The sequence below is a fragment of the Trichechus manatus genome, unplaced genomic scaffold (genome assembly GCF_000243295.1).
Source record: "Trichechus manatus latirostris isolate Lorelei unplaced genomic scaffold, TriManLat1.0 scaffold00029, whole genome shotgun sequence".
Taxonomy (NCBI): domain Eukaryota; kingdom Metazoa; phylum Chordata; class Mammalia; order Sirenia; family Trichechidae; genus Trichechus; species Trichechus manatus.
Genome location: NW_004443965.1, coordinates 16944532 through 16966589, shown reverse-complemented (window position 1 = coordinate 16966589; position 22058 = coordinate 16944532). Strand labels below are relative to the sequence as shown.

Below are 22058 nucleotides of genomic sequence, written 5' to 3'. Positions count from 1 at the left end.
TTAAGAATCTCTTTTCTTTTTTAAATACTGACTAGTTAAAGCAAAGGCGTGAAGTGAATTTTAATTTTCAAAGACCTAGGCTAGTTTGAAAGAAATTTGAAGAATTGATTTAAAAAGACCTCTCAAAGTAAGGCAAGGTCTCAGGTTTATAGACAGTTAAATTTAGAGGTATAGGTATACCATATGCTTCCTTATCTTTCAAATTAAACAGCTGATTTCATCTATTTTAGGTCTCTCCATTTAGCTAAATGTTAGGAATAAATAGTGTAATGTGATAAGAACTATTAAATTAGACAGTATTTTGTTCTCTTCTGTTGTTGTAGACTTAATACTACCCAATCTACACGCTAGATCAGGATGATCTGTTGTAGTACTGCGACTATAAATTTTTTACCTCTGAGTTCTTAATCAGGAATCATTTTGCCAAAAAAGGAGAATATATCCTTTTACATTAGCCACAAATATTTTATGGATGATAGTATAGGAGCCTTTTAGATTAAGGAGCAAGTTGTTTCTGTGTTGTACTGTGTATAATATTTATTATGTTTTACTTAAAATATATCATGTTTATGTATATATCTTTCTGAATCCAATGAAAATCTTGATGGTCCAAAGTTATTTATAAATTAATTAATACAAAAATACCAAAGAAAAATTAATGATCAGTCTTAATTTATAAAATATACCTCGGGCAAGGTATATAAATTCTTGAACTTCAGTTTTCTTATCATGAAATGAGGATAATAATATTTGTTTTGGAGATTTGTTAAGAAAGATGAGAAATAATGACTATAAAGTGCTTAGCACTATGTCTGACTCAATCAGATTAGCTATTTTTATTTTTCCATTGTTGTGGCAGGTTCATCAAACAGCTTTTAAATACTTGAATAGACCAAAAACTAAACTTCTCTAACTTCTATTTCATCACTAGTGTTAAACAGAAAACTCATTAAGTGCCCTACACTAATTATTTCTTTCTCTTTGGAAGAAGGAATTAAAGACTTGGTTTGATAAAGGATATTATCAAATGAGTGGGTATGTTTGATGAGATTTATTTGGGTGAAGCAAAACTTGTTTAGCTTTTAAGTTGAATTAGTTCAGACTTGTGAGATGTGGAAGGCATATGACTTCATTCATTAGAAGGCTTGTAGTTAAAGCTTTGAGAACTGGTTTACAAGTAAGATTTCTCTACCATGTGTTTAAATCCACTCCCCAACCTCTGTATTTAGCAATATAATAAAATACAAAAATACATATCTATAACAAAATGTAGTATACTTAATTGTAAGTGGTCAGTGTTGATGTGGTGCTTTATGCAAACACTGTATGTGCATTAGAAATTGCTGCTGTGGCTGCAGTGGTTGTTGTTGTTAGTAGTTAACCCTTGAGTTGACTCCAGCTCATAGCAATCTTACGTATAATAGAACTAAATGGTGCCCTATCCTGCGTCAAAGTTAAAAATAGGCATGTGAACTCTGGCTTATGCTACAGCTAGTGCAGTGTGGGGAATTACAGCAAATGCTTGGATACATTAATAGAAGTTTTTGTTTGTTTGCTTTAGTCACTGGAACTCAGGTCTCAATTTTTTACTTTGATTCTGAAGGTGGTTTCTGGATAATAGGAAATAGTAAGAGTGAGCATTCTATAAATAGTAATATGATCAGCTGCACAATATATTCAAATAGTAGTTGTTTCATATAGGAAGATAAAGTGCTAATGCTTCTTAAAATATTTTTGAGGAAAGAGATGAAATGAGTTCTTAGAGTAGAGAAGAGACTTTAATAGTGTATAGCTTGGGCTGGCAAACTGTTTTAATAAAGAGTCATTTAGTAAATGTTTTAGGCTTCACAGGCCATAAGGATGCTGCTGCAACTACTTAACTCTGCCATTTTAGTGCAAAGCAGCCACAGGCAATATGTAAAAAAGTGATCATAACTGTGTTCTAATAAAACTTTATAGACAATGAAATTTGAATTTCATGTAGTTTTCATGTGTCATGAGATATTATTCTTTTTTCTTTTTTCCAAGCATTTAAAAACATAAAAACCATTCTTAGCTCATGGGATGGTGGTGGACCATGTTTAGTAGTTTGTGGTTTCCTATCTTAAAAGATTGAAAAAGGAAACAAAGTTTTGTTGGTTTAAAAAAGTAATAAAAACTGGAAAATAGTAGAAAGGAATCAAATACAGACATTATTCTGAAGGTAGAGTCTCCTTAAAAAAAAAAAAAAGAAAACTCCCTGTGATTGAACCAAAGTCTCCAAAGGGCATGTTTAATTTTTAATGTTTTATTATATTGAATGTGTTGTTAGTGCTTTGCTAGTTGTTTTTGTTATTCTATAGAAAAATCAGAATCTAATTTTTTCCCTTTCGTTTATATTCCCACTAAAATAACCATACCTGAATAAAACTAGTCAAAAGCATATGCGCATTTTATTTTACTAATAGACTAAATTATTAAATGCGCGGTTGTAGGATTATTGAAGGCTCCCGCCAGGGAATAATCAGATAACTGTTCTTTGTCTTAGCACTTTCTGTTCCAATAAAAATAAATACAAACTATCTTGTTAGGTTAGTAGGACTTTACTTTGACCATCTTTTAGTATTGTTGACCCTCTAGTTTTACATTATACTAGTATGGTTAAAGTAGTAATAAATATTCTTATCTTGATTTCTTTTGTGTTGCTATTTTTAATTGTATTCTGAAAATTCCTACAATCTGTTAGTGATTTTAGTATTGTATCTATAAGGTAGAAATGTCCTTGTACCCTAGGTTCCATGAATGCTATAAAGATAATTGAAATGAAGCAAGTGTATTTAACAGTACTTTTCTCAGAGTCATGTTGGTACTTTAAACCAAGAGTTGAAAATTACAGCTTACAGGCCAAATCTGGCCTGCTGTTTGTTTTCGTGTGGCCCACAAGATAAAAATAGTTTTTACAGATAAACATTTGCAATCTATTTGATGATACAGAACACTAAGTTTGTACCCCAATTAAGCGAAATGGTATTCTGACAAGAGAATTCCATTCTTCTCATTAGTAAGCCTGTATTACAAAAAATTGTACTGAAATACTATTATTGTTATCATTATTATTTTGCCAATAAAAATTTTGTGGAAATTTTTTTATGTCTTTTTTTCTAAGTGCCTACATAATATCCTTGATTTTGCCTCCTGACTCACAAAGCTTAAAATATTTACTGTCTGACCCTTTACAAAAAAAAGTTTTCGACTCCTGCTGTAAATTGTCCTTATCATGGGTATACACGTTTTGATCTTTCTTCTTCCTGTTTTCCATACAGTCCCTTCTATTATCATTACATGCTTCAAATCTACCTGGCCTCTTCCTTTATATCATTTCTCTCTATTTCCTTGCTATTTCTTCTTGAAAGAGATCATATTTCAGTTAAGAAATTTATTTCTTACCCAGAATTGGTAAACCCATGGGGACAGAAAGTAGATTGGTGGTTGCCAGGGGGTGAGGAGAGGGAGGAAGGGAGTGACTGCGTAATGAGTACAGTGTTTCCTTTTGGAGTGATGAAAAATGTTTTTGAACTAGATAGAGGTCGTGATCGCACAACATTGTGAATGTACTAAATGCCAATGAATTGTACACTTTAAAATGGTTAATTTCATGTTACATGAATCTTAAACCTTAATTTGTATATATATACACACACGTATATATATAGACATATATATTTTTGCCACTTCTATTTTTTGCTTTCGAAGATGTGGCTTAGAGTAGAAGGGTCTATAATGGAAAAGTCATAGATACAGAAATCATTTATGATATTCTGAGCCCTCTTGGAGTTCATGTGCCACTTAAAATATCTCACTATGGGTATTATAAAGAGAACACTATAAAATACTGATAATACCAAATGAAAACTACATCGATGTGGCTAAGAGAGTGAATTTCCTTTCAACCGTAGGAAAAGTTTTTCCTTCATCCTAATGCCTCTGAGAAATAGATGAGTCAGGAAATATACCATTCTTGGGTTAAAGTTTTACATCATTTTGGAAGAAGTAGATACTTTGTTCATGTTTAATTCATTTTGTTTTTATTGACCAGGTATGTGTATTATGTTAGATAAGTCTTCAAAGACAAAAGCCCTTTTCTCCAAGAGGCTCTTGACCTAGAGGGGGTTAATGATAAATAAATTTGAAAAAGAAGAAATGAGATCCTGGGTCTACATAGAGAAATCAGTCTTAAACACAAGAGGGGAAAGTATGAGTCCATATAACAATTAATTTATAGCTGGGGAAATCAGGATGTTGAGCGAGTATCAGACTGAAGGTTTTATTGGATTTCTTTTCTCAGTGAAAAGAAGATTCTCCGGAGGTTGGCGAAAGGACACTTGAGGAACATAGTGATTTGGAGCAAGAGAAGAGACTGACTAGGAATAAGTAGAAGGATTCCTAGGCAGCATTGAGGATGTGGCAAAGATGAGGGAATCTCATAAATTTGTAGTAGTTACGTAATTTATCTCTGGTAGAATTAAGCAGTCCAGAGCAAATAGGGTGATTGGAGCACCAGACTGCGGGCTTTGTTGGATAGGTATCACTTAAGAAAAAAGGAGCAGGAGAGGTGAGGATGGTTAAATAATGTATCATGAAATATAAGCTGAACAGAGAAGGAAGTAAAACCTAGACTGGTTTTACAGGAATTTAAAAAAAAAAAAAAAGGAGGGGGTTAAGGAACTAATAGTTTAGTAGAAAAAAAGTGAGGGAATGATTTGGAAGGACAGATGTAATCAAAGAGGTAGAAAATTTTTAGACGCCAAGGTCTAGATCTTGAGTATGACCATTACTGTGAATGATATTGCAGGTGAAGTGCAGATAGACATTGGGATTGAGGAAATCAAGAAAGTGTAATATCGTAGTGTTGGAGGAGTCACCACCCATTGACATCATTCAGGATATTGGCAGATCTTAGGTGGAGAGAAAGTCTATAGCCAAATAGCAGAGTCCTCCATAAGTGATAAGGTCTAATAGCATCTAGAATGGATAAAAAGTAGTATTACCTGATTACCGGATCTCAAAAAAAAAAGTGAAATTTATACTAAGAGGCAGAAAGCATAGGTGACTAGAAGTTTGACAAGGATGAGAAGCATGGTAAAAGTACTTGCCTGAAATGTTCTGAGTAGAATTCTGGTGTAAAATTGCCTTTTCATAATGTAAAACTCTGGGCTACACTAGTGATTGAAATTACTGCCTAAGATCCAGAAACCAAACCAAAGTCATTGCCATCGAGTCGATTCCAACTCAGGGTAATTTTCTGAATCCTGGAAATAGACTTTGTTAGAAACTGCTTGGTCCCACTTGTCTTTCCAGCTATCCACAAAAGTATGTCATTTGGAATTTGAACAACTACATCCCACTAACATACAAAGAAACAAACAAAAACCAATAGTTTAATTCATGAAATAACTTCTGAAATGTTAACTCAACAAAGCCATTATAAGAATACATTATTGAACTTAATTGAGAAATGAAAACAAAGAAGCTAAATAATAAAATTTCACCCTCTTTGTTAGTATTTGGTTTCATGGTATCCATAGTTAGGATATGAGATCAAAGAAAGATAGAAGCCCAAATTAAGGGCTAAATGCAAATGACAATTAGATACATTTGTTATTATCCTGTTTTTGCATAAATATTCAAATTGACCAATAGAGGTATTCCAGTAATTTCATTTTTTCTGTTACTGAATTATGAGTGCTTTTAACCCATTTTTGTTTTGAATAGAGTCATTTTTTTGTAATGGGCAAAAAACACGTGATTTTATTTGATATTGCACAACTTTTATAGGGTGATATAGTCAAATAAATTTTTTAAGCCTTAGTTTTTTTTGTTTTTTTTTGGTTTTTTTTTTTTTTTTTTTACTGTTTTTTGCATTTGCCTGATAATAGGAAGCAAAAAATTCTAAGAGTTGTTAAATCTTTGCTTTCAATATTGTATCATATAGCAGGCTGTATAAGGGTTGAGTTTATGTTAAATTTTGAAAAAAACTTTTTTACCAAAATATCTCCCTCTTTCCATTGTCAAACTCCCCCCACCCACCTACCCCCAATACACATAATTATCAGTACTGGAATTATGAAGGGTTTTTCTGAATACAAATCCTGGATGAAATAATTTGTACACTATAATGTTTTTTTAGACACTGAACAAAATCATACCCATACAATATTTTAACTGGTGGATTCTCTTCAGGAACCCCTCAGGTAACAAAACCAGACAAATCAGAATTTAGGGAAGAAAAGATATGTGATTGACATTGTTAATTTAAAAAAAAAAGTTAGAATCATAGCCTAATAGTTAGCCTAGGATTTATAGCTGTTGGCATTGACTGTCTCAGACTTACCTTAATGAACGTTAACTAATAAAGAAAATTATGAAGATGTAATAGTTTTTCATAATTATAGTAAAATAACGGGTTTTTTTGTTTTGTTTTTTACTTTTCTATAGTTATGTTTATATCAGATAATGAAAGTTTTAATCCTTCATTGTGGGAGGAACAGAGGAAACAGCGGGCTCAAGTGGCATTTGAATGTGATGAAGACAAAGATGAAAGGGAGGCACCTCCCAGGGTGAGCCAATTCTTTCTACCTTCACATTTGAAACAGGTCTGCTGATACTCATTGGATGCTGTATTTTAGAAACACTAAAGAAGTATTGGGTTAGTTCTTTCCCCTGAAGGCACATTTTGCACATGAAGTAATTTCAGAGCAATATAAAACTATGTGATTAAAAGTTAAAATTTTATAGTAGGTATAAATATAGAAGAAAAATAGATCATTGTAGGCTACAGCAACTAATCAGAACTTTATCCTGAATTAGTGCCGTTTTTATTTAACTCCAAAGTTTAGTGTTTTGGGTTTTTTTGTTTGTTTGGTATTTGAAGTGGCTGTTTTCCCCACTTTGTACTTCTTTAATGATCTATCTATACATCCTAGTGATAAAGAACTGTTTGTTAGAAATATTTTGTTTCTTCATGAGATTGAGAACATGTGTCACAGTGATAGAAATTGCAAATTAAACATTTCCAAGTGACTTATGGATGTAATCATATGCCCCTTATCAAAACTAACTGAATAACTTCAAAGAGTTCCTGGTTCAGAAAACATAAATATATATGTCTGGATACATATATGTCTGGGAAATGTAATCTGTTTGAAAGCCAAGTGACAGGGTTTTTCACATAATCCACACTTTAGATCTCTAAATGGAAACTGTTTAAAAACTGCTAAAAAGTTTTTAAAACATACTGACATCTATAACTGTGAAGTCTTTTGACTATTTTGTGATACCAGACTTTTATTTACCTATTTGACTATTTTGTAAAAACCATACTTTTAGTCTAAAATGCTTTCAAAGGCCTATCATCTGTCTTCATAGTTATCCCTATGAACTAGATAGTCATTGTAATGTGGATGGATTATAGGTTAAATTTTGTTTTAGATTCACATTAGAAATAGTTATCTATATTTTAAATTTCACTGATTTTATCTCTCTAGGAAGGAAATTTAAAGAGATATCCAACACCGTACCCAGATGAGCTTAAGAATATGGTCAAAACAGTTCAAACCATTGTACATAGATTAAGAGATGAAGAGACCAGTGAAGACTCTGGAAAAGATCTGAAACCACATGAAGATCAGCAAGTTGTAAATAAAGATGTGGGTGTGAAGGTTAGAAAACTCAATTCATAAAGATTGATCAAAACCTATTTCAAGTTATTTAAAATTTAAAATGACAGTTGATATAATGATTCTTTTTATTCATGCGAAAATGTCCCCTCAAGTTTAGTTTAGGTTTTTGTTCTCAGCTGCCTGAACTGGGACACTGTAATGATCAGTAATAAATTCCCTAACTGCTGCTGTCACCACCTCTCTGGCTATCAAATGACTGGATGGGCAGGGTGGTATCATTGCCTGAACAAAGAAGAAGATAATAAATGTCAGAAGATTTATCACTGTGGAAATATTCTTTTTTCCCTTCTGATAATACTGCTTTCCTCCTCTGTCACATTCTGATTTAAATATAATTACTATGATAGACCTTTGACATTTCCTTGGGATGTTTCAGAAACACACAAATCTCTAACCTGTATATTCCTTTTAGTCAACTTTTTCCCCCATGTTGTATAACAGAAACAGGTATTATCATGTCACTAGAGTTACCAAAAGGAGCCCTTGTGGTGGAAGCGTTTGGCTGCTAACTGAGAGATCAGAGGTTTAAACCCATCAGCCGCTCTGCGGGAGAAAGATGTGGCAATCTACCCCATAAAGATTTGCAGCCGATTATTTGTGATTGCTGTCATTAAGTTGTACACCTGTAAAAAGTTAAATTAGCAAAAGTTGTGTGATATATTTACAACAATGACAAAAAGAAGAGTAGGCTGCTTATGTACAACTAAAAACCTCATGGGATTTGGTTCCTTGTTGGAGGTTTAAGGTCATGATTTTGTGGGACATCCCAGTTAACTGGCATTATAACATGTTTAGTGCCTCTGTTTTACCTCCTAGTTCGTTGCGTAGTGCCTGGAGTCTTAAGAGCTTGCAGGTGGCCATCCAAAGCACAACAATTGGTCTCTATTCACCTGTAGCAACAGAGGAAGAAGGAGGGTCAGGAATAGGAGGATATGGAATGTGTGACTAATTCCCTCCATGAACAACTGCCTCCTTTGCCATGAGACCAGAAGAACTGCCTGGCTACCATTACTGAACATTTTGATCAAAGATTCTATAGAAGAATCCTGATCACAGCGGGGAAAAGGCAAAGCAGAATTTCAAATTCTCATGGACTCCAGACTTGCTGGAGCCATGAAGGTTGGATGAACCCCAGAAACGACTGCCCTGAGATAATCTTTAAACCTTAAACCAAAAATATCCTCTGAAGTCTTCTTAAAACCTAATAATAGTTTAGGTTAACTAGTAAAGAATGTCTGCCTTGAGCATTGTGCTTTTTTAAGAACTGTCTATATGGACTCAAACTTGACAGCAGCAACATGAGAGATTAGATAGGAACTTTAGGGGGCAGTGAGTTTACGTTAATGGAAACAACTCAGAGTAGGAGAATGAGAATGGTTGCACAAGTTGAAGAATGTCATCAGTGTTACTAAATGATACATGTAGAAACTGTTGAACTGGTGTATGTTTTGCTATGTATATTCTCAACAACAACAAAAGTAAAATTAAAAAAAATAAAAAATAAGTAAATCAATATAAGACCAAACCCTAAAGCAAAGATGAGAACATCAGGGGATCGGAAGGAAACTAGATTAATGGAAATGAACAGAACAGAAATAATGAGAATGTTGATACAATGTGGAAAATGTAATGAATGTTACTGAACAATATATATAGAAATTGTTAAATGGGAACCTAATTTGCTGTGTAAACTTTCACCAAAAACACAATAAAGTATGAAATATTTAAATTAAAGAAAAAAAAAAAGATTTACAGCCTTGGGAACCCTATGGGGCAGTTCTCTGTCCTAGAGGGTAGCTATGAGTCAGAATCGACGTGACGGCAATGGATTAGAGTTACTATAGTAGTCCCTGGGTGGCGCAAATGGTTAAGCACTGGACCACTAACTGAAAGGTTGACAGTACAGACTCACCCAGAGGTGCCTCAGAAGATAGGCCTGATGGTCTGCTACCAAAAGGTCACAGCATTGAAAACCCTATGGAGCAGTTCTATTCTACAAGCATGGTGTTACCTGGAGTTGGAATCAACAGCAACTAACAACAATAGAGTTAGTATATATTCCACAATGATCAGAAAACAATTTAATTGCTCTGAGTTGAGCATGCTGAGCAAAGTAACTCACTCATACACACCATCCTTGCAACTTCTAAGGTGAAAATTAGCCTCAGCTAAATCATTAATTTTAATGTGGTTTATTGACCTTTTGGCCCTCCCTGGGTGGTATAAACAATTATTGTACTCAGCTACTAACCAAAAAATTAGAGATCTGAGTCTACCCGGAAGTGCCTTGGAAGAAAGACCTGACAATCTACTTCCAACAAATGAGCCATTGAAAACCATATGGAGCACAGTTCTGCTTTGACACACATGGGGTCGCCATGAGCCAGAGTTAACAGCAAGTGGTTACTGGTTATGGCCTTTGAGGGCCACTTGTTCCTAAAATGAGCATTTTATCTGTGACTCCTACAGGTTTCTATATTTAAAGATTCCTTGTTTAAGATTTATCCAGAATAGGAAGATGGATGGCAAATTACTTTTAAAATTTCATCTGAATATATTAATAAATATAAAACTTAAAGATTGTAAATTCTTTATCTTTTCTTTTACTTAGACTTCAGAAAGTACTACTCCAGTAAAAAGTAAAGCTGATGAAAGAGAAAAGTATATGATAGGGAACGCTGCACAGAAGGTGAATGAACCTGAAGCTGAGGTCAGTCCTGGGAGTCGACCAGTGACTGCACGTGAGAAGTCGAAACATGTTGTTAACCATGGGGATGTTTTTGAGGTATGGCTTTGTGGTTATGTCTGGAGTGGTCGCAAGAACTTTCAATTTAGTATTACACGTTGCTAACTAAAGACAAGAGAAAACCTGATTTTGATAGCGGAATGTATTATGCTGGCTAATGCATTCTTTATTGAGAAATTCCATATTTGCTAAAAGTATCACTTATTTATCACTTTGAACTTAGAATTTTTACATGCATTGTACATTTAGTTTCCACTTTTTGGCTATTATGAATAATGCTGCTATTAACATTCATATTCAAGTTTTTGTGTGGACATAGTTTTCATTTCTCTTGAGTATATACCTAGGAGTGTATTTGCTAGATCATATAGTAACTTTATGTTTAACCATTTGAGGAACTGCCATACGGTTTTCCAAAGTAACTGTACCATTTTACATTCTTCTCATACACTAGTGGTAGTAATATAATATGGTGAAGCTCTAACTCTTTAAAATGATTATTTGAAGTTATTTTTGATTTATAGGTACACTGTCCATTGTGGTAGCCAATAGCTATATGTAGCTATTTAAATTAGGTAAAATTTTAGTTTCTCAGTCCCACTAGCCACATTTCAGATGCTCAGTAGCTACACGTGCCTAGTTAGTGGCACCATGTTGGACAGCACAGACATAGAACATTTCCGTCACTGCAGAAAGTTCTTTAAGGAGAACACTGGTCTGTAGAAATAGTGGTGGTGTGGGTTTATAATAGTATCTTTATTCATGACAACTCAAAATGCATTCAAAGTCGTTATCTATGTTTGTTATTATGACATGTGAGCTAACATTTACATGGCTTTTGAATGTACTTTAGGATGCATCACACCACTCAAGGCATCATTATATACATTGAACTTGGTGTAACATAGCCTGTGAAGAAGTTATTAATTTTGTTCTTTGATACATCAACTGTAAGAAATGCTAGTCTCTTCCACCAAGGAATTTTGTGGAAGAGACTATTTAGATGGTGGAAGAGTTTCTTATTTCCTCTTAAGTCTGCACTGGGGTTGATCATAGATTGTTTATTAATCTTTCCACTGCTGGGTAGCTAGGATTGGGAATTATTCCCTTAAAAAGAAATACCAAGAGATAAGGAAAGGGGATAATATAATGGGAGATAAAAGTAACCTGTTTTTATATAAATCTTTGAGACTAGTCACAATATAGCAGTAATTACCTTTGTGATATTATGTAAAAAGGTCCCATATTTTAAAATAAAAATTGACAGGATTTATTTGTGTTAAGTGTATACACGCATGAATAAAAAGTCATTTTATTCCTACTATAGGAAAGCTGTTACTCATTCAGTGTAATTTCTATACTATGTTTGGTGCTATGGTGGTGGCACCAATAAATGGATAAATAGATATAAATGAGTGCAAATATAATCAAGATAGACTGTGCTAAGTGTGTAAGAAAACTATTAAATGCTACAGAAATTTAGAAAAGAGATCTGGCTGTGAAGAATCAAGGATTCTATAAGGTGAAGGCAGTATTTACCTGTATTTTGAAAGATTTCAATTGGCAGAAATAAGAGAAAGGAATGTGGAAGGAATAATGAGAGCAAAAGAATGGCATTTGGAAAATGTGATGTTCTGAAAAGAGCATTTTTCCTATGACTGAATATGTCAGGTACAATAGTAGGAAATAAAATTAGAAGAGTAGATAGGCACTGATTATGAAGGCCCTTGATGGCCATTCTAAGAAGTTTGGGCTTAATTTTTTGAATTCTTTGGGGAGCCACTAAAGGCTTTTATTAAATGTAATAGAGCTGTATTAGAGTTTTCTGGCAATAGCTACTCAGTTCTCCAACTTTGAGGGTCTTTTGAATAATGATAGTAAACCACAGGCTGGAAGTTAGGTGCTCAGAATATTACAGAAAACATAGTGTGCGAATATTGAAGGCTATAAGGAATGGAGAAGAGGAAATAGTCACCTAACTGTGCCTAAGTAGTATGATGGTGCCATTAACATAAATAGGGCTATTGAGAAAACAAACAGATTTGGAGGAACAAGTTGGGTTTGGGGTATGTGGAATTTGAACAAGTGACAGAACCCTCTTGACATATTCAATAGGCAATTAAAAATATGTTTGTTTAGCTCAGAAGAGAAGTCAAAGCTAGATTATAAATTGGAGAATTGTCTACATTAAATATAATCATTGAAATAAACGCAGTATCCCAGGGTCAAAAGAAGAAACGAAAAAACATGAGCTACCTGCAGAAGAGGACATGGAATGAGCAAAAGAGACAGGAAGGTGGGAGGAGATTTACGAGACTGCAGTTCCCAGAAGCCCAGGCATAATGTAATTTCATGAAGCAGGAAGTGTGGTCAGCAGTTTAGAATGCTGCAGATTTAAAGATTAGGACAGTCCATTTGCTCTTTCTTTTACTGCTCTTATTTTTCACATTTATCTAGTCATTCCCTTTGCCGTCAAGTTGACTCCGACTCATACCCTATAGGACAGAGTAGAACTCCCCAGTAGGGTTTCCAAGGTGGTAATCTTTACAGAAGCAGACTGCCACATCTTTATCCTGTGGAGTGGCTGGCTGGTAGGCTCAAACCACGTTCATTTTTGTTAGCAGCTGATCTCTTAACCCCTTTGCCGCCAGGGCTCCTTCTTCTAGTCATTAAATCCTGTTCATTCCAATTTTTTTCTCTTCACCAACCACCACTGCCATTTTCTAAGATCAGACCTAATCATTTTTCATCAGGACTATTATAGCAGCTAGATTCCTTTCCTCTAGTCTCTTCTTCTTCCCATAAATTCTTAAATAACAGAGTTATCATTTTAAAGCATAATTCTCATAAGTTTCTGACTTGGCAACTTCAATGATGACCAATACATACTTAATTGACTTCCTACTCAGAACATAACCTTTTACCATACAGCATAGTCCACTTTTTCTATCTTTCCTACCACCTATCCTGAGTTCCAGCTGGATTGAATTACTTTCTACTCCCTGACCTACTATATAAAATTTTTTATCCCCAAGCCTCCCTTTGCTGAGAATGTCATTCCCTTCTTCCCTCACCCTTCAAGACTGAGCTCAATTTTACCACCTTTTCCTTTTTTACTAATAAGCAGCCTTTAACTCTTTCCATTATAGTACTGTGTAGAACAGGGCCTCTGGGCCAAGTCTGGCTCAGCTCTTTTTGTATGGCCAGCAACTAAAGATAGCTTTTACGTTATTATATAGCAGAATAAAAATCAAAAGAAAAATATTTCGTGCTGTGAAAATTACATGAAATTCGAATTTCCGTGCCCATAAATAAAATTTTATTGGAACACAGCCACATTCATTTGTTTACATAATGTCTATGCTGTTTTCTTGCCACAGTGGCACCCCTGCAAAGCCAAAAATATTTACTAAATATCCCTTTACTGAAATAGTTTGCTGACCCAATCCATATCTTATTATAGCACTTACCATCTTGTTCTGTAATTATTTGTATCATTTATTCTTAAACTAATTGGATAACGGAGCACGTAAGTCTTATTACTTTTGATAGAACACATTTTTAGGACCCTGCAAAATACTACTATTTTTATTTTCATCATATTAACTAGGAATAGTTTTATCTGCATAACGTGATTTTCATATATAACATAAAAGTATTAAAATTTTTCTATTAATATCTGTTGACTACTGCATCATTTTTTGCCATCTGATAGCACTCAGTGGTAGACAAGCTGGGGAAGTTGCTTACCTGCATTTTTTTAGAGAAAAATTTATAGAGATTAATTAAGTTCTGCCTCCAGATTTGGGAGAGATTGACGTTAGTTCCTTTTAATAGTAGAATACCTCAGTCCAGCTGATTCCTTGGAACCCAGTGATCCTTGAGAAAATAAATTTGAGAATTAGGGGGTACATTTTGTTGGTATTCTTTCATTAAGCTGAGTTTTTCAAGGCAGGGATTGTGTTTTATTCATCTTTGTTTCTCTAGTCCTTGATATAGTACCAGGCATGTAGTCATTCATTAATACATAAGTTATGGTCTGCCACAGAAAATTATCACATAGGCACTTTGGCATATTGTTAACGAGTGCCATAGTTTTATTGCCATGTTTTGAAAAAGTTAATTACATACTGCTTGTAGCCATTATTACCATAAAAAATATTTCATACATGTTCTTAATATCCTTTTCCCTTTGAAGTTCTTTTGACTTAATATTTATTTAAAGAAATGAAAATTTAAGTTTTATAAACATCTTCCCCTTTTTTCTTTAGGAATCTGAAGAACTTTCTTCTGATGAAGAGATGAAAATGGCAGAGATGCGACCACCTTTAATTGAAACCTCTATTAACCACCCAAAAGTGGTAGCACTTAGTAATAACAAAAAAGGTTAGATGTTGAAGGAAAGCACTGAAAATAGAATTTATAAAAATTTTTGGAATAAATTTCATTAAATGTTACTATGTTACTGAAAACATGCCTTAGAAACAACTTTTAAAACATGCTTTTCTAAAAATTCGAGTTCCTTATCTCTCTTATTTTTAAAGAAAGATTATGATAGATCTTTTCTCTCCCCTAATGTAAATTTATTTATAAGGACATCGACTTAAGCCTAGATTTTAATTCCATTTCCATTTCTTATATGGCTATATGATCCTTGAATTACTTATTTTATGAATGTAGACATTTCTAATTTGACATACAGTGAGGTTAATGAAGATTTTTTTGTGTATTTCAAATGGACTAGAGTATGTAGAGCATCCAAGTCTAGTGCAGTACCTGGTGAATAATAGATGCTCAGTGTTACTCTACTCTTCTCTCTCCCATGCTTTTTGTTAACACACACCCCCACCCCCAGCCATTCTTTCATGTAACTTAGAATCTCAGACTCTTAGAGGTGAAAGGGTATCTGTCCCTTCCTCTTCTCCCTCCATCAACCCTTCCTGCTAGTACATGACTGTCTATATTATCTCCATCAAATGTTCATCAGCCTTAACCTTTGTGGCATCAATTTGTAATAATAATAATGATAATAAATGTTGAGCACTTAATAAATGCTAGTAAATATTTTGCATGTATTATCTGATTTTCACAATAGCCCCATGATAAGGGGGACTAGGAAGGAACTTACCAACTATCTATTTAACAATACTTTAAAAATTAAGAATCCCAGACCCTCAAATAGTTTAAGCTTGAGGTCACGTGTGCTACTGTTTTCAACTGTAAACACAGTCTGGAATACTTGCCCTGTACTCCTAAATTCTGTGGAACAGCAAAAATATCCTTAATTCGTATAATCTCATATGGTTGTATCTATATACACTATTTTTGTGATTTGGCTAGAATTAAGTTAGTTAAAAATGGCCTTTAGGGTTGTAAATAAATTATAATCCTTGTAACACTATTTTTTTTTAAAGCTTCTTTTTATATTACCTACCTATAATGGAATATGAACAGTCTGTTTCTGTTTATATAATTCATACACACACAGCCATCTCACATATTTGAAAGTTCACTATGATAAACAATTCTATGAAATGCTTTAAAAGCTTGAGCTAACTTTGTAAAAATCCCTTGATATGTTTGTGTGTATGCTTTTTATTGACTGCGTTGCTCGTTTTTCTTATAAGAATAAATGAAACAAATTCAACATATGTATGAAATAATTTTTTACCCAGATAAGTTTGCCAAGGTTGTGGAATGTAACTGAGATTTTTTTTTTCCTGTATTGTGAATGGGTGAAAAAGCATAGTCACTAAAACTAGTTGATGACCTTAGAAAACATTGCATAATATAGTCTTGTCAGTAGTTAAAAATAAATTCTGCATAATCCTAACACTGGTTAGATTAAAAACAATGATTCACTGTTTTAAAATTCTCTAGTCTTTGTGCATATTAGGACTGACTTTTTAGGGGTACTTCTGGTTATTATCCATATAATTTATAACTCATGTATGGAGCATTACAATGTAAATGCCATTTTTCATCACTCGAAAAAATTTCACACAAATTCTTGTTTGCTTTATCATCTTAAATTGTTTTGTTTCAGATGATACGAAGGACACAGATTCTTTATCAGATGAAGCTACACACAATAGCAATCAGAATAACAGCAATTGTTCTTCTCCGTCTCGGATGTCTGATTCAGTATCTCTTAATACTGATAGTAGTCAAGACACCTCGCTCTGCTCTCCGGTGAAAGAAACTCATATTGGTATTAATTCCAGAATCAGGTTTGTGAGCATCTTACAAATAATTTGTTTGTACAATAAATAGAAATAGACAAATACAACATAGACACCTAGAAGAGTGATTAGATTTAGTTTCTCTTTTGCTTCCATATTTAATGGAGAACTTGGGAGACTAGTGCTTTGCTTTGTACATTTTTTTATCTACATATTTGAATTTAATAATAAGCACTTAGTTAATATGGTTAATGTAATGTTTCAGAATTATCTCTAAAAGCACCCTGTCTTTACTCAACGATTCAAGTTATTGGGTTTCTCTCGATGTATCTGCCTATCTTTTAAACCTTCATTTTTTTAGCATAGTCATGAAAAGATGCCACAGGAGAAGAGGATACATTAGTCTGTTTTTCTTCATTGCTTAGCCCTATTAAACTATTTTGTGACAAAGTAGATTGAGGATATTGAGGAAAATTTAATCTTGGTAAGCTCTGAGTTTTAATTTTATTTTCTTGTCTCCGTTTAAAATAAGCCTATATTATTTTCCTATGAAAATAATGTTTAAGTTACTCGCTTCACAATAAATGCTTTTTGTGATTCCATCAACTCTTAACTTTGTATACCTACATATTAGCTAACTAGCTATTAATATCACCCTTACTAATAAACTGGACTTCATATTTTTTTTCATAAAATTATCTTTGTTTTAGGCAAGAAGATGAAAATTTTAATAGCCTTTTGCAAAATGGAGATATTTTAAGCAGTTCAACAGAAGAAAAATTCAAGGTTCATGATAAAAAAGACTTTAACCTCCCTGAATATGATTTGAATATTGAAGAGCAATTAGTTCTAATTGAGAAAGGTGTTGACTCAGCAGCCACATCTGATGAGTCTCACAAATTAGACCATATCAATATGAATCTTGATAAACTTGTAACTAATGATATATTTCAGCCAGAGATGGTGGAAAGATCAAAGACACAGGATATAGTGCTTGGAATGGGCTTTTTAAACATAAATGCTAAAGGAGAAGCTGAGCACTTGGAAAATGAAAACAAGTATCCTAATCTGGAATCTATAAATGAGGTAAATGGACATTCTGAGGGAACTCCACAGTCTCCTAGGAGGACTGAACCATTGGACACTGATTCTTCTGTTGACATGGGTATTTCCAAAAGCACTGAAGACCTCTCCCCCCAGAGAAGTGGGCCAATTGGGTCTGTTGTGAAATCTCATAGCATAACTAATATGGAGACTGGAAGACTAAAAATCTGTGACATTCTTAGTGATAATGGACCTCAGCAGCCAAATGCAACAGTTAAAGTAACATCTGCTATTGATGGAAAAAACATAGTCAGGAGCAAGTCGGCCACACTTTTATATGATCAGCCGTTACAAGTATTTACAGGTTCTTCTTCATCTTCTGATTTAGTATCAGGTACAAAGGCGATTTTCAAGTTCGATTCAAATCATAATCCTGAAGAGCCAAATATAATAAGAGGCCCCACAACATGTGGCCCACAATCTATGCCTCAAATATATGGTCCTCCACAATATAATATCCAGTACAGTAGTTGTAATAGCAGTGCTGCAGCCAAAGATACTTTGTGGCACTCCAGACAAAATCCCCAAATAGATCATGTCAGTTTTCCTTCTCAGCGCCTTCCTAGATCAGAGAGTATAGAAAGTCACGGTTATGTTAAACATTCTGCAAATATGAATTTCTCTAATCATAATAATGTTCGAGCTAATACTTCATACCATTTACATCAGAGACTTGGCTCAGCAAGACATGGGGAAATGTGGGCCATCTCACCAAATGATCGACTCAATCCTGGAGTAACTCGACCTACAATTCAACGACAAAGTAGTGTGTCTTCTACAGCCTCAGTAAATCTTGGTGATCCAGGTGCCGCAAGGCGGGCCCAAATTCCTGAAGGAGATTATTTATTGTACAGAGAGTTACATTCAGTGGGAAGAACTCCACCAGTGTTGTCAGGATCACAGAGACCTCTTTCTGCACGAACATACAGCATTGATGGTCCAAATACACCAAGGCCTCAGAGTGCTCGACCCTCTGTTACTGAAATACCAGAGAGAACTATGTCAGTTAGTGATTTCAGTTATTCACGGACTAGTCCTTCGAAAAGACCAAATGCGAGGGTTGGTTCTGAGCATTCTTTATTAGATCCTCCAGGAAAAAGTAAAGTCCCTCATGATTGGCGAGAACAAGTACTCCGACACATTGAGGCCAAAAAGTTAGAAAAGGTAATCGAAAATGAATTTTTTGTTCTACTCTTTTGTGAATTTACTTATTTTCCTTAAACATACTTGGCATTCTTCATTTTTTAAATAAGGTGAAACAAGATACTCTTTAATGATTAAAAAACAAAACCCACTGCCATCAAGTTGATTCTGACTCATAGTGACCCTATAGGACAAAGTAGAACTGCCCCATTGGGTTTCCAAGGAGCGGCTGGTGGATTTGAACTGCCGACCTTGGAGTTCCAAGTTTAGTCTTGGCCAGGACTCAAAACAAGTGAAAAGTAGTATAAAGTTTTCCTTTCTCTTACTCCCCGGTTTTTCTAAGTGGACATAATATCCATTTTATATGTTTGTGTGTATCTCTTTTGGATTATGTTCACATACTATAAATAATACATGTATATACCTGTGCATCTCCATTGCATTTTCTGACCTCATGGTCTCCTCTATTAATAATGTTGATGATATAAGGATGTGTTAAAAAAAAAAAAGCAGTTTACTGTATAGTTAACAGAATAAAAGAAATGTAAATATTTCATCTAGGATTTTCCCCCAGCCCATGTTATATAAACTAACACTGTCACTGACACAGGTTGCTTCTGGCATGGCATTTACTCTTGACTTTTCTCAATTGCATTTCTGGCCTGCTTGAATTCAGTTAAGTGTTCTATGGCTGTAGTGTAGTTTGGAAATAGTTGGTAAAATAATTTACACTTTTGTTCAGTTTATAACTTTATTTGTAAATGCTCATCCTTTGAAAGCAGTTAAAATTTTAAAAATTACCCCATAAAACCAATGTTAGAGCCATTGTTATTACCCAAGCGTATAAGGCATATTCTTTCTCACTGGATTTTACCCAAACATGATCTTACCTTTATTTCTTAAATTTTTTTTTTTATAAACAGCTGAATGTGTGCAACTTCAGTCATTAAGATTCCTTAAAACAAATTTTTCAGAAATATATGCCTAAAGTATTAATATTTTATACCATTCAATTGCTATAATTGTTAGCTCTTTTCAGTATCCTCTCTCAACTTTAAAGTAGTTGAGCATTCATAGACCTTAGTCTGCGTCTTTCTTATCTATCCATTTTGTTTCAGCTGTAACTCTGTACTTAATGTTGAAGTTATTTGAACTTGTATGCTTTTCTAAGAAATATGGAAATTTCTTAAGCAGGGAAGTAACATAGCTGTGTTTTATAAATAAACTTCTGGTGATAGTGTGAAATTGGATTTGAGGAGGCAGAGGCCGTAGTTAAGGAGATGGAGTTACGAGGCTGTTTTAGGGATCCAGATAAGAAATGAAGTCTGAACTGTTGAAGTGCAATTGAAACAAAGGAACGAATTCAAAAGACAGTTCTGAAAGAGACTGTATTCAGTCATGGAGGAAAATGGATAAAGCTTGATATTTGTGCCTTGAATAATTGGTTGTTGGGAATGCATTAACTATTACTGGACATACAGAAGGAGTAGCAGATTTGAAGGAAAAAACAAATTTGGTTATCATTATATTCTGTGTAGTTGACATCTCAGATGGCTATTCTTCCACTACTTTCCTGCCTGACAGAGATGTGCCTGGACTTTAGTAAACAGCAAGTAGCAATGTGACTTCTCAGTTCTCCCATTCTGTAAAATACTTGCATATTTAGAAATTCGCTGTACAGTTTCTTGGAGAGTGAATGACAGTGGTTTCCCGGTGGTGCCCACTGGTAATTTAAAGGTGAAAACTAGATCAGTGAAACTAAGAGAGGCCCTGTGAGAACAGAAAGAGGGCAAACTGGGTGCAACAGCTGACAGTATAACACATACTTTGAAGTTAGGAGGGACACTCTTTCACATGATATACTTGCCAAAACACACCCCTCCCAGGCTACTCATTTACTAGTCGGTGCATTGTGGTATATTCCAGTTCACTGGCTAGGAAGCATTTTCTAAATAAATACCAAAAGTATATGCTGCTGTTACTAAAGCTCTGCTATATTGCCTTGCAGGATATTTTATTCTCATGTATTTCTTAAATGTATGCTGTGTTTCTTTCTGATCTTAAATAGTATTTACATATGAAACAGTTTTTACTTAATGTTATATAAAAGTTTTATTTTCGGATATACATTGAAACAGATTCGTGTTTGATAAACCATATTTTAAAAATGAACTTATCAGAAAATAAATACATGTTACATCTCTGACTTTTTTGGTAAAAACAAAATTTAGTTACTATATTGTATAGCATATATGCAGGCAACGCAGTGTGACTGTTGGGAATCCCAGCTCTGCTGTTTAATTTGCTAATTCAATAAGTAACTTAGCCTTTTCTTATCTCAATTGCATCATCTGTGAAATAAGCACAATAAAAGGAATTATCTCTAGGATTGTTTCAAAAATGAAATGAGTTTATATATAAAAAACGCTTGGAACAGTACCTGGCATATACTAAGTGCTGTATGAGTCCTTATGGCTGTCATCTTCATCATTGTCATCATTTCTTAAAATTAAAAACAGATTAGCTAATTAACGTTAATATTTTTATTGAGAACTCCTAACTATTTGATTATAGAATAAGTTATTTTAGGGTGATAAAACAAATTGTGTTAATTTTTTTTTTTTAGAAAACCAACATAGAACTACAGTTCCTAATTTTTAAATATGAGCAGATTTCTTCTTATATCAGAGGTGTTTTCAGAAAACTAAGATAGTGTCTGTATGTTGTTTAGCTTGTAAAAATTTGTTTTAAATGTCCATTTTATCAAGGATGATGATGTTGAATAATATTTTTGTCATATATACTTCTAGGAAAAATATCAGTAAAATACTAATAGAGAATTTGACTAGGCTACATATTCATACACATACACACACACACAACTGGTAGCAAAAATAGAAATTTAAAAAGGAATTCATGTTACTTTTCTGTATAGCTACATTATTAATCATCACTACCTAATATTTATAGTTCAGAAAATAAAGTTTTAATGTGTTAATACTAATAGTAATTGTATTTCAATCTTGAGATTTGGAGACTTTTAAAGTAGATTTCAGTAGTGTTTTTTTATTTTTTTATTTTTTTTAAATATTTTATTGTACTTCAGGTGAAGGCTTACAGAACAGATAGTTTCTCATGTAACAGTAACACACATGCTGTTTTATG

At 33.8% G+C, this 22058-nt stretch overlaps 1 protein-coding gene across 12 annotated transcripts in view; it reads left to right on the top strand.

The window, feature by feature from the left end:
* Positions 1-22058, top strand: part of ERBIN (erbb2 interacting protein) — a 180960-nt gene that overhangs the window by 142541 nt on the left and 16361 nt on the right. For all 12 annotated transcript variants that reach the window (XM_023729587.1, XM_023729588.1, XM_023729589.1 and 9 more), the window contains 6 exons: positions 6475-6596; positions 7524-7697; positions 10330-10503; positions 14736-14850; positions 16511-16694; positions 17357-18914. In XM_023729587.1, the coding sequence (XP_023585355.1) occupies positions 6475-6596; positions 7524-7697; positions 10330-10503; positions 14736-14850; positions 16511-16694; positions 17357-18914 (2327 nt within the window). The remainder of the gene's footprint in view (positions 1-6474; positions 6597-7523; positions 7698-10329; positions 10504-14735; positions 14851-16510; positions 16695-17356; positions 18915-22058) is intronic.